At 42.5% G+C, this 18,613-nt stretch overlaps 1 protein-coding gene across 1 annotated transcript in view; it reads right to left on the bottom strand.

The window, feature by feature from the left end:
• The window catches only part of ITGA8 (integrin subunit alpha 8), a 212,997-nt gene extending 195,564 nt beyond the window's left edge, over positions 1-17,433 (bottom strand). Inside the window, exons 1-2 of the mRNA XM_088478635.1 lie at positions 17,223-17,433; positions 9,696-9,829 (exon numbers count right to left, since the gene is read on the bottom strand). Coding sequence (XP_088334761.1) covers positions 9,696-9,829; positions 17,223-17,401 — 313 coding nt within the window. The 5' untranslated portion in view covers positions 17,402-17,433. The remainder of the gene's footprint in view (positions 1-9,695; positions 9,830-17,222) is intronic.
• Between the last annotated feature and the right edge of the window lie 1,180 nt (positions 17,434-18,613).

Raw genomic sequence — 18,613 nt, 5'->3', positions numbered from 1 at the left:
ACTGGCATCTCTGGAGTCTCAGGAGAGGGGAATGGCATCACTGGAGTCTTTGGAGAGGGAAATGGTATTGCTAAGATCTTGGGAGAGAGGACTGGCATCACTGGAGTTTCAGAAGAGGGGACTGGCATCGCTGGAGTCTAGGGAGAGGGGCTTGGCATCATTGGAGTCTTGTGAAAGGGGCCTGGCATCACTGGAGCCTCGGGAAAGGGGAATGTTATTGCTGGGGTCTTGGGAAAGGGGATTGGTATTGCTGGGGTCTCGGGAGAATCATTGTAATGCCTCCTCACCACTCTCCTTTGTACTATGACCCAGAGCTTCCTCTTGTCCTTCCGTACATTTTTGGCTCAGTCTGGCCCTTCTCCTGCTGCCTTCTTGGTGATATTCACTCTAAGGGCCTGATTCAGCACGGATCACAGCTGCACAATCGCATGCAATGAATCTGCGGAGATATACTAATGTCTGCCACCGCTCAGCCAGCATAGAGACAGCCACTACTGCCTTCTCACATCCGTAATACCTCGCAGCTCTGCGTATACATCGGTAACATTGGAGAACATCGGCCCCTCATGCACAATTACAGCAGGTCTGACTTGTCTCAGAAGTTGCAAGTCTCGCCGCACACAGAGAGTACTCAAGGCAGTCGCAGTGGCTAATTTATGCACGCCCACACAACGGCGTCCATAGACAGGCACGCCTGCGTTTCTGCAACCACTCCCCCGTCAACACCCCCAAACACTGCAGAGTGAGTGACTGCCTGTCACTCACTCTGCAATGGATTCCACAGTGCATCCGTAATCACAGTGCGACCGCCATTCAGAGCGGTGCATGCGCAGTATGCAACAATTGCAGAGCTGCAATTGTGATCCATTTTTCTTAATTCTGTATCCCCCTCCCAATTATTGTTTGCAAAAGAATATTTAAAAAAAAAAGATTTTTAATAAAATAAATATATATATGCCAGAACCTCCAGGATGCCAGCTGAGAGCAGGGTATGGCTGTATCACAGGCAGACTGGTTAGGAATCCTGAACTGTCAGTAATATGAACAATGATGAGGACAGAACCGTAACTAGACTTTTTGGTTCCCTGTGCCAGACAGAGCATTGGCACACCCCCCCATAGGGACATAAGAAAGTTCATGAGAAAAATGGCCATGGCCTCATGGGGAAGGGTCAGGGAAGCCATAGGGGAGGCCATTAGATGCTGGGGATAAAAGAAGAGGAAGCTACAAGTGAGAATGATAACAAACAGGAAAATTGACAGGCCCAAACAGCGCCCCCTGCTCTGCGGTGCCCTGTGCCATGGCACTGGTCACACTACCCTAGTTACGGCCCTGGGTGAGGAACCTCCCGTTCTGAGCTGATACATATCATAGGCCGAGAAAGAAGAGAAGGTGAGGGCGAGGGACACAGACCAAGGGAAGGCAGCAAGGAGGGACAAGGGGGAATGGAAGGAATGTGAGCACCCGAGGTGCCACAAGCTACACAGGACTATTGGTGGGGTAAAAGGAACTTTGCTAATACTAATCTATTAATATTAAATAACGAGAGGATGGAGCGACTTTAGGTCGCTATGGAAACGTGCCCTGATCAATCTCACAGAAATCAACAGGGAACAATTATTCTTAAATAAACATAACAAAAGTACAGTATCAAGCTGCTAGTATATACATCTGACAATAGGAAACAATGCTGTATAAAGTTTATAATTAACATATGGAAGTCATTACCACCGGTTGTTGCATGAGAAAACAATAACATTGGACTAAAATTAAACAAGACATACTTCTGGAAATAACACCCATCAAAGGTCTTTATTAATGTGCACAAAACGCAGTGTCTCTGAAAGTCTTGAAACTTTTTAAATTACCACCATTAAAATAGTGTTTATCACTAATATACATATAGGGACAGAAGTAAAGTTGGTATATACATATTTTGTACTGTGCAAGCCCACATCCATATGTAGCTAGAGATGCAACTTGTGATTACGCCTCCTTACGCTTAGAATAGTGGAAGAAAGTATGGAGGGCAGAGAAAGTGTAATGGTGTTGCAGCACAAATCTACAATGCACAATAACAACCGCCAACATGCATTGTAGGCGAATACTGCCCAAGGTGCACAATTCAACTATAACAATTCTATAACACAACAAAGGGTATCCAGTCCACCTTCTAACTTGACTACCCACCCATTTGGGTTACGACACTGCCCCCGTCAGGGTGGTCAGCCAACTAACCAGTCAACGAAGGGAGCACACCCAAAGTAAGTGATTGCACCCGGACTAGGGAGCTGCCGTTCTTTCCCGCCGCAAAATAGTCAGCAATCAACCACCAAACAACAAAAATTATAAGGGACGGAGGGTCGGAAGACTGCAAAAAAGAGGCTTTGGCCCACATCCCGTCTTCAAATTATGTCCAACACAGACACACCCTGCCACACCATAGGTAGACTAATACCCCTTTCACATCGCAATTGCAGGGTAGCACCCAGGATTTGTACATGCTTCAATACCGGGTGCAACCCGGCTGAGAGCCCTTCTAGGCTGGAATCCCGACCCGGCAATAATGCCGGGTCGAAGATGTCACCGCCTTCGCTGCTGAGACAGCACTTGGAGATGAGACCATCTCCAACCGCTGGCTCTCTCTATGCAGCGAGCGGTACCCAGGTCGCCTCGACCAAGGTACCAGTTCACGCTGCACTGCGAGCCGGGTTGAACTCATGTTCGACCCTGCTCGTTACCAGAGTTGAAATGCCGGGATATTTCAACTGGGCCCTTTCACACTGCACAGCGCGTTCATGTGCAATAACCCGGGTTACTTGCTGATACTGTGAAAGGGGTATAAGTCAAGTGATCAGCCCCCATCCTAGAGGTTTAAACATCATTCTTATAGCAATCATTCAGTTTCTCTTCTATGACACTGTGACATCAATAACAACAGATTACTGTGACACTGCAATATCACTGACAATTCTATTAAACTTTAAAACTACAATAGAATGCTGGTTCCATGCGATATTACTGAAATAGAAATCATGGTCACATGAATGAACATAAATTATTGTTTCGCTGTAACATCACTGACAATGTTATTATAGGAGGCTGTAAAATCAATGACACTAAATTACTGTAAATACAGCAGATGAAGGTGTTACTGCAATATCACTGACAATATCATTCTATAATAATGTGACATACAGTAAATGACAATAGAGTTCTGTGTCACTCTAACATCACTGACAATAGATTACGGTGACAATACTGACAATGTAATTATATGACACTGCAAAGATAAATGACAGTGTAATTATATGACACTGTGTCATGAATGACAATATATTCCTGTGTCACTCTGAAAATACTGACAATGTAACTGACATAAATGATAATATAATACTGCGACACTATGGAATTACTGACAATGTAATTATATGGTGCTAACATGAATGACATTAGATTTCTGTGTCACTATGAGAACACTGACAATGGAATTATATGATACAGGGGGAGATGTATTAAAGTGGCATGGATCCTGCCGCTATAGTTCTTCTTACTTTGCCTCATTACCGAAGTGAAGCAGGAAGCAGTACCGACGAGATGTATGAACATCACATCTGCTGGAGTGGGGGAGTGAAAACTCCCTCCTCCGATGATCCCTGACAGAGCCCATAGCGCATCAGCCTAGTGCTGATCGCTGTGTCTCACCTCCGAGCCGGCTGCCCTGGGCATTCTCGATGTCTCACAAGCATCACGAGATCTCGCATGAAGCTGGCAGCCGCCACAGCCAGGGACAGTATCCCTGCTGTGTTGAAATCGATAGCTGCAGCTGTCGGAATGGTCAGTGCCACTGACCGGTCGTACATTGGGAGGCACATCGGCGCGCTATCTTGTAGATAGCAGCACCAATAATGACGGGTGCGCATAGCGCCCCTTTCATTTAACACCCAACCCAACAATAATATATGGGGGAGAAGCGTTATCTAAACCCCCATATCGCCCCTTCATACATCTCCTCCACAGTAACATCAATGACACTAGATTATTGTATTATTGTTACATCATTAGAAATGGATAAGTAACATCAGATTACTGTGTCACTGTGACATCACTGAAAAGACAATTATATATCACTGTGATAGGAATGACAATAGAATTTTCTGTAACATAACTGATAATTGTGTTCTACAACTCTCTGACTTCACTGATATTAGCATTCTAAAATATTGTTACATAAATGATAGTAAACTACTGTGTCACTGTAACATCACTGAGAAAGGAATTATATGACACGATGACATTAATAACAACAGATTCTCATGTCACTGTGACATCACTGACAATGTAATGCTATGATACTGTAACAGGAATGACAATTGATAACAGTGACACTGTGACATTACTAACAATGTCCTGTATTGCTATGACACTGTGACATGAATGAAAATATATTACTGTGACACTGTGATATCACTGACAATATATTGCTATGACACTGTGACATTACTAACAATGTACTGTAATGCTATGACACTGTGACATGAATGACAATAGTTTACTGTGACACTGTGACATGAATGACAACATATTACTGTGACACTGTGACATTACTAACAATGTCCTGTAATGCTATGACACTGTGACATGAATGACAATAGTTTACTGTGACACTGTGACATGAATGAAAATAGATTACTGTGACACTGTGACATTACTGACAATGTAATGCTATGAAACTGTGACATGAATGAAAATAGATTACTGTGACACTGTGACATCACTGACAATGTAATGCTATGATACTGTAACAGGAATGACAATAGATAACAGTGACACTGTGACCTTACTAACAATGTCCTGTATTGCTATGACACTGTGACATGAATGAAAATATATTACTGTGACATCACTGACAATGTACTGTAATGCTATGACACTGTGACATGAATGACAACAGATTACTGTGACACTGTGACATTACTAACAATGTTCTGTAATGCTATCACACTGTGACATGAATGACAATAGATTACTGTGACACTGTGACCTTAGTAACAATGTCCTGTAATGCTATGATAATGTGACATGAATGACAATAGATTACTGTGACACTGTGACCTTAGTAACAATGTACTGTAATGCTATGACACTGTGACATGAATGACAATAGATTACTGTGACACTATGACATTACTGACAATGTACTGTAATGCTATGACGTTGTGACATGAATGACAATAGATTACTGTGACACTGTGACATTACTGACAATGTACTGTAATGCTATGACGTTGTGACATGAATGACAATAGATTACTGTGACGCTGTGACCTTAGTAACAATGTCCTGTAATGCTATGATACTGTGACATGAATGACAATAGATTACTGTGACACTGTGACATGAATGAAAATAGATTACTGTGACACTGTGACATCACTGACAATGTAATGCTATGAAACTGTGACATGAATGAAAATAGATTACTGTGACACTATGACATCACTGACAATGTACTGTAATGCTATGAAACTATGACATGAATGAAAATAGACTACTGTGACACTGTGACATCACTGACAATGTCCTGTAAAGCTATGATACTGTAACAGGAATGACAATAGATAACAGTGACACTGTGACCTTACTAACAATGTCCTGTATTGCTATGACACTGTGACATGAATGAAAATATATTACTGTGACACTGTGACATCGCTGACAATGTACTGTAATGGTATGACACTGTGACATGAATGACAATAGATTATTGTGACACTATGACATTACTGACAATGTAATGCTATCACACTGTGACATGAATGACAATAGATTACTGTGACACTGTGACCTTAGTAACAATGTCCTGTAATGCTATGATACTGTGACATGAATGACAATAGATTACTGTGACACTGTGACCTTAGTAACAATGTCCTGTAATGCTATGACACTGTGACATGAATGAAAATATATTACTGTGACACTGTGATATCACTGACAATGTACTGTAATGCTATGACACTGTGACATGAATGACAGTAGATTACTGTGACACTGTGACATCACTGACAATGTCCTGTAATGCTATGATACTGTGACATGAATGACAATAGATTACTGTGACACTGTGACCTTAGTAACAATGTCCTGTAATGCTATGACACTGTGACATGAATGACAATAGATTACTGTGACACTGTGACATCACTGACAATGTCCTGTAATGCTATGAAACTGTGACATGAATGAAAATAGATTACTGTGACACTACTGACAATGTAATGCTATGACACTGTGACATTACTAACAATGTACTGTAATGCTATGACACTGTGACATGAATGAAAATAGATTACTGTGACACTGTGACATCACTGACAATGTCCTGTAATGCTATGATACTGTAACAGGAATGAAAATATATTACTGTGACCTTACTAACAATGTCCTGTATTGCTATGACACTGTGACATGAATGAAAATATATTACTGTGACACTGTGACATCGCTGACAATGTACTGTAATGCTATGACATTGTGACATGAAGGACAATAGATTACTGTGACACTGTGACATCACTGACAATGTCCTGTAATGCTATGATACTGTAACAGGAATGACAATAGATAACAGTGACACTGTGACCTTACTAACAATGTACTGTAATGCTATGATATTGTGACATGAATGAAAATATATTACTGTGACACTGTGACATCGCTGACAATGTACTGTAATGCTATGACACTGTGACATGAATGACAATAGATTATTGTGACACTATGACATTACTGACAATGTACTGTAATGCTATGACACTGTGACATGAATGACAATAGATTACTGTGATACTGTGACATTACCTACAATGTACTGTAATGCTATGACACTGTGACATGAATGACAATAGATTACTGTGACACTGTGACCTTAGTAACAATGTCCTGTAATGCTATGATAATGTGACATGAATGACAATAGATTACTGTGACACTGTGACCTTAGTAACAATGTACTGTAATGCTATGACACTGTGACATGAATGACAATAGATTACTGTGACACTATGACATTACTGACAATGTACTGTAATGCTATGACGTTGTGACATGAATGACAATAGATTACTGTGACACTGTGACATTACTGACAATGTACTGTAATGCTATGACGTTGTGACATGAATGACAATAGATTACTGTGACGCTGTGACCTTAGTAACAATGTCCTGTAATGCTATGATACTGTGACATGAATGACAATAGATTACTGTGACACTGTGACATGAATGAAAATAGATTACTGTGACACTGTGACATCACTGACAATGTAATGCTATGAAACTGTGACATGAATGAAAATAGATTACTGTGACACTATGACATCACTGACAATGTACTGTAATGCTATGAAACTATGACATGAATGAAAATAGACTACTGTGACACTGTGACATCACTGACAATGTCCTGTAAAGCTATGATACTGTAACAGGAATGACAATAGATAACAGTGACACTGTGACCTTACTAACAATGTCCTGTATTGCTATGACACTGTGACATGAATGAAAATATATTACTGTGACACTGTGACATTACTGACAATGTACTGTAATGCTATGACACTGTGACATGAATGACAATAGATTACTGTGATACTGTGACATTACCTACAATGTACTGTAATGCTATGACACTGTGACATGAATGACAATAGATTACTGTGACACTATGACATCACTGACAATGTACTGTAATGCTATGACACTGTGACATGAATGACAATAGATTACTGTGACACTGTGACATTACTGACAATGTCCTGTAATGCTATGATACTGTGACATGAATGACAATAGATTACTGTGATACTGTGACATTACCTACAATGTACTGTAATGCTATGACACTGTGACATGAATGACAATAGATTACTGTGACACTGTGACATTACTGACAATGTACTGTAATGCTATGACACTGTGACATGAATGACAATAGATTACTGTGACACTATGACATCACTGACAATGTCCTGTAATGTTATGATATTGTGACATGAATGACAATATATTACTGTGATACTGTGACATTACCTACAATGTACTGTAATGCTATGACACTGTGACATGAATGACAATAGATTACTGTGACACTATGACATCACTGACAATGTACTGTAATGCTATGACACTGTGACATGAATGACAATAGATTACTGTGACACTGTGACATCACTGACAATGTATTGTAATACTATGAACCAATCAGATTCTACTTAATATTTATATAATTCTAACACCTTATAAAAGGTAGTAGCTAGAACCTGATTGGTTACTATGAGCAACATCTCCACTTCTAAAACCCTGCACTTTAGTAAATATACCCCATATATCCTAAAAAAACAGACCTGCACCAGAACCAGTACAGACAATAGACTCCCATGTCACTATGACATCACTGACAATTTAATGCTATGCCATTATTATTCTAGAACACTGTGACATTAAAGACAAAATATTACTGTGACACTGTGACATCACTGACATTGTTATTCTATGTTATTTTGACACAAAAGACAATAAATTACAGTGACATGAATGACAATAGATTTCTGTCACACTGTGATATCAATGTAAATTACATTTTAGGAAATAAAGGTCAGAAACATAATTATCACTCTTTCACATCTTACATTTAAAATGTATTGGTCTGTTTGTTTGTTTGTTTGTTTGTCTGTCCCGTTATGCATTCGGACATCCATGCACCGATTGGGATGAAATCAACGTGAGGTGGTCCACTTAGATCCTGGACAGGTTTTAAGGGGCTTAGGGTCCTGGCCAGACCTCCCCTCGGTGTACTGTATGCTGGGCAGAACTTTGACCCTGGGAGCCTGTTCTGGGCCTTCCACTGGATAGATTTAGATGAAAACTTCACAGAGGAGTGACAATTGGTCTAGGATGCCTAACTTAATAACTGGAAACCCAGGCATCGCCGTGTACTTCAGCTGGTATACATATATATTACTCCAACAGGTAGTATAAATAATTAATAAATGTAGAAAAAAAAAGGAAATCACAGCACCATATGTGAGTGTTTAAATGTTTTGTATTTTACTGCAAGCTACTTTGTTCTATTTGACATAATAAAAAGCAAAAACATAGACAGTCCTATGAGTCTGGAATCAGTTATGACATATTATTTTCTGCAGTTCCACAAAGGGGACCCTGGGCACCTATCAGCAATAGTCCACACAAGTATCATATATTCAATATTTGCGCCAACATATTGAAATACTATTCGGTGTCCGCCATTACTCAAGGGGGTGAATTGACTATGGTATGAGTTTACAAAAAGTGGAGGTTTTGCCCACAGCAGCCAATCAAATTATAGCTATTATTTTCTAGACTGTACCAGGCATGTGTTAGTCAGTATCTGATGAGATGCTGTGGAAAAAAACTCTACTTTTGTAAAATCGATCCATTTATCCCAAGATTTACTCAAACAAAAACTTTAAAAAAATAAAAAAAATAACAAGGATAAAATATTTTTGCTTTCAGCAAACAGTGGAGTGCAAAGACCACACAGAGCCACTGTGCTCACCATATGGATATGTAATCTCAGTGTTGCTGAGTACTAGTATTTACATGGCACGGTCCCTTCCATCCCCACAGGCTCTGGGTAACACTTACTTGTGTTATCAAAAGGAATCCGCTTGCAACCCCTAGTCCCAGCACTCGGAAATGGGCAGTTGTACACGGTGCCTCCCTCCACAATCTCTGGTTGGCTGGTATTCGCTTTGGGTGCTCCAATCAATACACTAGTTCTGTAATAAGGGATATTACATAATTCATTACACATAGCTGGCATAGAACAGAGTACAGCCATTACTGCTAAGCATTCCATGCCCCATTTACCAGGGCTCGAACAAGACATGTGAGCCCCACAGCAAAGCATGTGGTCGCTCATGTACTGCCCAATGGGGAAGGCGACATCAGCTGTCGGCCCCATTACAGCCACACATTGTGCGTCTATGTTAGTTACGCCTTTGCCATTTATCATGTACTATCTAATGTGAAAGCATGCTCTGTCCTCAATTACCACTAGTATACTAAGATTTCATTGTATCCCCTTATGAGCACAGTAAGACATAGAATGAACAAGCTTGCTCATTACATAGGAATTCTCATACCTATTAGTTTAGTAGCCATCACTGATGACTATTCACTACACACTCGGTTAAGATGTTACTTGGCTCATTCTTTTATGGTATACAGTAGGTCAGGCATCTTATAGTATACTTTACGATGATTAAGATGGACACATTTCATAAGAATGCTACTAATTATACCTGAATGCAATTGTGATCTACTATAACAGGGTACTGCATTGGGTTAGGTTTAGGGTTACGGTTAGGCTTAGAGTTATGGTGGGTTTAGGATTATGTTAGGTATAGAGTTAGGTTTACACTTACAGTCAGGTTTAGAGTTATGGTTAGGTTTAGGGTTATGTTAGGTTTAGGGTTAGATTTACGGTTCGTTTTTTGGTTAGGCTTAGGTTTAGGGTTATGGTTAGGTTTAGGGTTAGGTCTAGGGTTAGGTTTAGGGTTAGAGTTATGTTTAGGTTTAGGGTTACGTTAGTTTTAGGTTTAGGTTTACAGTTAGTTTTAGTGTTAGGCTTAGGTTTAGGGTTATGGTTAGGTCTTGGGTTATGGTTAGGTTTAGGGTTACGTTAAGTTTAGGGTTATGGTTAGGTTTAAGGTTACGTTAGGGTTAGGTTTAGGGTTCTGGTTAGGTTTAGGGTTATGGTTAGGTTTAGGGTTACGTTAGGTTTAGGGCTCTGGTTACTTTTAGGGTTACGTTAGGTTTAGGTTTAGGTTTAGGGTTCTGGTTAGGTTTACGGTTAGTTTTAGGGTTAGGCTTAGGTTTAGGGTTCTGGTTAGCTTTAGGGTTAGGTTTAGGGTTACGTTAGGTTTAGGGTTATGGTTAGGTTTAGCATTACGTTAGGTTTAGGGTTCTGATTAGGTTTAGAGTTATGGTTAGGTTTAGGGTTATGTTTAGGGTTAGGCTAAAACAACAACAACAAAATCACGTGTCAACCTTTTTTGTGTTGACCATTTGAATGCCGTCCTTTTAACCCTGTCGGCCTAAGTCACTGTTGACCAATTATCTGTCGGCCTAATGTCCCTGCTGACCTAATGACACTGCCGACCTTCTGGCGTCGACCCATTGACTGTCAACTTTTTTATTCTAGACCTATCAATCCACACCCCAGAGTACAAAGCAGTTGTTTTATAATATATTTCTATCCATTTATTTTATATCTGTCTGTGAATCTACCCAGACATGTTGATTTATTTTGATTTGCTCTTGTAAAATGTTGCACTGAATGATCTATGCTTCCCTGGGAATACCCATTGTTAGTATATATCCCACCTTTACCACTGCAATGTCTGTATGTATGCGAGTTTTGAGTGATGAGTTTTACATTTTTTTGCACTTATAACACCTCCAAGAACTGCTAATCCTCTCTTTATTATGCATCGCTGAGTTTTAGATGTTTTCTTTATAACATTTAGATCTGATTTAGGCAATCTGTAGTTCTTCAGCTAATGTGGAACTATTGGCAGTGTATTCTGGGATTTGTAGTTCAATATCAACATTATTAATGTTACTATTATTATTTTGTGTTTTATTGTCTAGAAACTCTAGTGTTAACAGCGTTATACTTATGAAGTTACAAACTCACCAAGGCTCTTGTCTGCAACATCTCTCACTTATAGGAAGTTCCCGGGTCATTACCAAGTCCCTGACAGTTATTCCTCTTGCCTGTCATGACAATTATCTGAGTCTGCACAGTATCCCCTCTACTTCACAGGGCCAACAGACCAGGGGGCTGCAATTCATTACCATTATGTCCTGGCAAGCCAGGGGTTAATCATTTCCTCTCTGCAGAGTGTGCTCTGGGAATCTCACTAGTAAAATCAGTTCAATCTCATCCCACCTAACCAGACCAAGGTATCGATTGGCGAGTCATTAGTGCACAAGTACTCTATGGATACACTAATGATAGGAGCATGTCTAAAGTTATAATGTCTACAGGGTTACAATGTTGTAAGTAGTGCCGGCTCTCTCGTGTCTACGCTCTCTCGTGTCTACAGAGTCACTGTCAACATACTGACTGTAGACAAGCCTAGATAGATAGATAGATAGATAGATAGATAGATAGATAGATAGATAGATAGATAGATAGATAGATAGATAGAATAATGGAGTGAGTGAGAGAGCGAGAGAAGGAATAATGCAGAGAGAGAGAGAAAGATATATAGAGATGGGATAATGCAGAGAGAGAGAGAGAGAGAGATGGGATAATGAGAGAGAGAGAGAGAGAGAGAGAGAGAGAGAGAGAGAGAGAGATGGGATAATGAGAGAGAGAGAGAGAGAGAGAGAGAGAGAGAGAGAGAGAGAGAGAGAGAGAGAAGGGGTAATGCAGATAAAGAGAGAGAGAGAGAGAGATGGGAAAATGGGAGAGAGATATGTGATAAGAGAGAGAGTGAGGGAGAGAAATTGAATAATGGGAGAGAGAGGGATGTGATAATGGAATAGAGAGAGTGAGAGAGAGAGATATGGGATATCAAGGAGAGAGAGAGAAAGAGAGGGAGAGAGAGAGATGGGTTAATTGAGAGAGTGAAATAGGATGATGGGGAGAGAGAGAGTGAGGCTGAGGGAGATAGATGGGATAATGGGAGAGAGGGATCCTCTCTAAAGATCTACAGTAAAAAGGTAGACAATGTATAGATAGACACCAGATGTTAGACAGTAAAGTAGGTCAACAGGGAAAAAAGGTCGACACACTAAAGGTCGACATGTAAGAAGGTTGACAGTTACAGATGGTCGACCGGGTCAAAAGGTCGACATGAAAATGGTCAACACAAAAATGGTCGACACCATTTTTAAAAAAAAACTTAGGTTTAGGGTTAAACACTTACTGGAGTGTTAGGGTTAGGCACTTACCCTGATGGTTAGGGTTAGGCACTAGAAGGGACAGTTAGGGTCAGGCACCTACCCCGATGGTTAGGGTTAGGCACCAGGAGGGAGAGTTAGGGTTAGGCACCATGGGGAGGGTTAGGTTGAAGGTTGATTAGGAAAAAAAAACATGTGTCGACCATTTTTGTGTCTACCATATGCATATCAACCTTTTGACCCTGTTGACCATGTGTACCTGTCAACCTTCTTACATGTCGACCTTTAGTGTGTCGACCTTTTGTCCCTGTCTACCTATTGACTGTCAACATCTGGTGTCTATCTACACATTGTCTACCTTTTTACTGTAGATCTTTCAATCCACATCCGGGAAAGAGAGGGATGTGATAATGGAATAGAGAGAGTTTGGGGCTTGTTTACCATTGATCACTTTTGCAATGTGATCAGCACATGCCAGTAACGCCCCTGATCACATTGCAAAAAGCGATCTCTTCGGCCAGATTTATCATCCGGGACATGCAGGGAGACGGGCTCTGAAAGGAGCCCGTCCCTGCGATGTCTCCGGAGAGAGGACGGCCACTACAGGGGGAGGTGCGCATGTGCAGTCCCGTGGACTGCACATGCACATCTGCCATAGCCGGGTAGGGTCCCGGGAGATCTCTCCGTCGGCTAATGGTGCACGGTGTAGCCCATAGGCTACAGCGGCTAATTTCATGTTCAAATGGCGTTAGCTGCCGGGGCCAATGAATACATTGCATTCCGGATTATGGTAAATGTGGCAGCATCGCTTCTCCCATAGAAACCTATGGGGGAGGCGGCTGTCAGCGGTAATGGAGGGATCACAGCAGGTAGTATTTGAGGTAAACCCTCGACAAAAGGGTCTGTCTGAGGGGATTTTACCTCAAAAACATTTCGATAGAGAGAGAGAGAGAGAGAGAGAGAGAGATGGGATAACAAGGAGAGAGAGAGAGAGAAAGAGAGAGAGATGGGATAACAAGGAGAGAGAGAGAGAGAGAGAGAGAGAGAGAGAGATGGGATAACAAGGAGAGAGAGAGAGAGAGATGGGATAACAAGGAGAGAGAGAGAGAGATGGGATAACAAGGAGAGAGAGAGAGAGAGAGATGGGATAACAAGGAGAGAGAGAAAGAGGGATGGGATAACAAGGAGAGAGAGAGAGAGGGAGAGAGAGAGAGATGGGTTAATTGAGAGAGTGAAATAGGATGATGGGGAGAGAGAGAGTGAGGCTGAGGGAGATAGATGGGATAATGGGAGAGAGGGATCCTCTCTAAAGATCTACAGTAAAAAGGTAGACAATGTATAGATAGACACCAGATGTTAGACAGTAAAGTAGGTCAACAGGGGAAAAAGGTCGACACACTAAAGGTCGACATGTAAGAAGGTTGACAGTTACAGATGGTCGACCGGGTCAAAAGGTCGACATGAAAATGGTCAACACAAAAATGGTCGACACCATTTTTAAAAAAAAACTTAGGTTTAGGGTTAAACACTTACTGGAGTGTTAGGGTTAGGCACTTACCCTGATGGTTAGGGTTAGGCACTAGAAGGGACAGTTAGGGTCAGGCACCTACCCCGATGGTTAGGGTTAGGCACCAGGAGGGAGAGTTAGGGTTAGGCACCATGGGGAGGGTTAGGTTGAAGGTTGATTAGGAAAAAAAAACATGTGTCGACCATTTTTGTGTCTACCATATGCATATCAACCTTTTGACCCTGTTGACCATGTGTACCTGTCAACCTTCTTACATGTCGACCTTTAGTGTGTCGACCTTTTGTCCCTGTCTACCTATTGACTGTCAACATCTGGTGTCTATCTACACATTGTCTACCTTTTTACTGTAGATCTTTCAATCCACATCCGGGAAAGAGAGGGATGTGATAATGGAATAGAGAGAGTTTGGGGCTTGTTTACCATTGATCACTTTTGCAATGTGATCAGCACATGCCAGTAACGCCCCTGATCACATTGCAAAAAGCGATCTCTTCGGCCAGATTTATCATCCGGGACATGCAGGGAGACGGGCTCTGAAAGGAGCCCGTCCCTGCGATGTCTCCGGAGAGAGGACGGCCACTACAGGGGGAGGTGCGCATGTGCAGTCCCGTGGACTGCACATGCACATCTGCCATAGCCGGGTAGGGTCCCGGGAGATCTCTCCGTCGGCTAATGGTGCACGGTGTAGCCCATAGGCTACAGCGGCTAATTTCATGTTCAAATGGCGTTAGCTGCCGGGGCCAATGAATACATTGCATTCCGGATTATGGTAAATTTGGCAGCATCGCTTCTCCCATAGAAACCTATGGGGGAGGCGGCTGTCAGCGGTAATGGAGGGATCACAGCAGGTAGTATTTGAGGTAAACCCTCGACAAAAGGGTCTGTCTGAGGGGATTTTACCTCAAAAACATTTCGATAGAGAGAGAGAGAGAGAGAGAGAGAGATGGGATAACAAGGAGAGAGAGAGAGAGAAAGAGAGAGAGATGGGATAACAAGGAGAGAGAGAGAGAGAGAGAGAGAGAGAGAGATGGGATAACAAGGAGAGAGAGAGAGAGAGATGGGATAACAAGGAGAGAGAGAGAGAGATGGGATAACAAGGAGAGAGAGAGAGAGAGAGAGATGGGATAACAAGGAGAGAGAGAAAGAGGGATGGGATAACAAGGAGAGAGAGAGAGAGAGAGAGAGAGAGAGAGAGAGAGATGGGATAACGAGAGAGAGAGATGGGATAACAAGGAGAGTGAGAGAGAGAGAGAGATGGGTTGACAAGGAGAGAGAGAGAGAGAGAGAGAGAGAGATGGGATAACAAGGAGAGAGAGAGAGAGAGAGAGAGAGAGAGAGAGAGAGAGAGAGAGAGAGAGAGAGAGAGAGATGGGACACTGGAGAGATGGGATGATGGGGCAGGAGAGGAAGAGATGGGACAGTGGGGAGAGAGAGAGAGAGAGATGGGACAATGGGGAGAGAGAGAGAAGAGAGAGAGATGGGATAACAAGGAGAGACAGAGAGAGAGAGATGGGACAATGGGGGGAGAGAGAGAGAGAGAGAGAGATGGGATAACAAGGAGAGAGAGAGAGTGATGGGACACTGGAGAGATGGGATGATGGGGCAAGAGAGGAAGAGATGGGACAGTGGGGAGAGAGAGAGAGAGAGAGAGAGAGAGAGAGAGAGCGAGAGAGAGAGATGGGACAATGGGGAGAGAGAGAGAGAAGAGAGAGAGAGATGGGATAACAAGGAGAGACAGAGAGAGAGAGAGATGGGATTACAAGGAGAGAGAGAGAGAGAGAGATGGGATAACAAGGAGAAAGAGAGAGAGAGCGAGAGAGACATGGGATAACAAGGAGAGAGAGAGAGAGAGAGAGAGAGAGAGAGAGAGAGAGAGAGAGAGAGAGAGATGAGACACTGGAGAGATGAGATGGGATGATGAGGCGAGAGAGAGGGAGAGATGGGATGATGGGGTGAGAGAGAGAGAGAGAGAGAGAGAGAGAGAGAGAGAGAGAGAGAGAGAAAGAGAGAGATGGGACACTGGAGGGATGGGATGATGGGGCGAGAGAGAGAGAGAGCTGGGATAATGGAGATAGAGATATATATGGGATAATGGAGAGATAGATGGTGAGAGAGAGAGAGAGAGAGAGAGAGAGAGAGAGAGAGAGAGAGAGGGAGAGGTATGGGATAATGGAGAGAGATGGGATGAGAGAGAGAGAGGGAGAGATGGGATAATGGAGAGAGATGGGGTGACAGAGATATATGGGATGAGAGAGAGATGGGATGAGAGAGAGAGAGAGAGAGAGAGAGAGAGAGAGAGAGATACACTGCCTTCTGTAAATGACATATGGGTTAAAAGTCACCAAGAAGTTCTGAGACCTTGACAAGTTTTCCTAACGGACACTGGGGTGATACTATCAGAACTCACCATTTATACAATTATTATTATTATTATTATTATTATTATTATTATTATTATTATTATTATTATTTGCAGCCGGAGTTCATACATAGAAAACAAGTTTTGTAAAATGTTTGGGGCGCCCATTCTAACCCTGTGACAGGAGAATGCCATGCGTAGACAATGTGAGTGAGGCATCACACATACTGTACAGAGCTGGCACACATTATCATATAAGCCTACATGATGCCCTCTCTCACCCCAGCATGTGACTGCAGATGAATGAATATTATATATAGTGCCCTTATTGCCATCCCCTTCCCTGCTGCCCCAGCCCGGCAGTACTTACGTCTTGGAGTCCGGTAGGTAGAAATCCACAGAGTACCCGAAGTAGCTGTCCGGGGGGCCGCTGTACACGGTGACTTTATCCATGTCCAGGTTAAATGCAAGCGTTGCGGGGCACAGGGTGAGCAGGACCATGACCAGTGACAGCAGCAGGGGCACAGCCATTCTCCCCGGGTCTAGCATCTTGCAGAGTCGGGTCCAGGAGGTGCTGAGCAGAGGTAGTGCTGAGTGCTGAGGCTGCTGTGTTGTGTGTTCTCTCTGCACTCCCCTTAGTCCGTATCCCAGAGTAGGGGGAGGTCTCACTGAGCCTGGGCTGTCACTGGGCTGAGAAACAGGGACCATGTGCATCTCAGGGACTCTCACACTGCTGGTACATACATGTGCATGTCGGGGACTCTCACACTGCTGGTACATACATGTGCATCTCAGGGACTCTCACACTGCTGGTATATTACATGTGCATCTCAGGGACTCACACTGCTGGTACATTACATGTGCATGTCAGGGACTCTCACGCTGCTGGTACATACATGTGCATGTCAGGGACTCTCACACTGCTGGTACATTACGTCAGGGATTCTCACACTGCTGGTACATTACATGTGCATGTGAGAGATTCTCACACTGCTGGTACATACATGTGCATGTCAGGGATTCTCACACTGCTGGTACATTACATGTGCATGTCAGGGATTCTCACACTGCTGGTACATTACATGTGCATGTCAGGGACTCTCACACTGCTGGTACATTACATGTGCATGTCAGGGACTCTCACACTGCTGGTACATTACATGTGCATGTCAGGGACTCACACTGCTGGTACATACATGTGCATGTCAGGAATTCTCATGCTGCTGGTACATACATGTGCATGTCAGGGATTCTCATGCTGCTGGTACATACATGTGCATGTCAGGGATTCTCATGCTGCTGGTACATACATGTGTCCTCTGCAGCTTGTTCTGCAACCTGTAAGTAGTGACTGCAATCTCTGTTTTGGATAAATGTTTGGAACTACAAGTCTCAGCAGACAGACTGGGAGGGCTACATGTGCCTTGTCTGGTTGCCTATCTCTGTTATAAATCTTTATAGTCCTATTTTAGGGACATACAGTAATCAGACTTCTCTTACTACATCCCGTTTCAGTGCTTTGAACGCAGGTCCCAGTTTTCTAGAGGTTCTCGTGTAGAACACTGAAATTGTACAATGGTCACTTGGGGGTATATTTACTAAATTGCGAGTTTTTAGCGGTAGAGTTGTTGCCCATAGCAACCAGTCAGATTCTAGTTATTATGTTCTAGAAAGTGCTAGATAAATGAGAAGTAGAATCTGATTGCTATGGGCAACATCTCTACTTCTAAAAACCTGCACTTTAGTAAATATACCCCTTAT

The sequence above is a fragment of the Taudactylus pleione genome, unplaced genomic scaffold (assembly GCF_031769625.1).
Source record: "Taudactylus pleione unplaced genomic scaffold, aTauple2 ptg000216l, whole genome shotgun sequence".
NCBI classification, from domain to species: domain Eukaryota; kingdom Metazoa; phylum Chordata; class Amphibia; order Anura; family Myobatrachidae; genus Taudactylus; species Taudactylus pleione.
The sequence above is the reverse complement of the archived record's forward strand: the minus strand, read 5'-3'. Positions and strand labels throughout refer to the sequence as shown.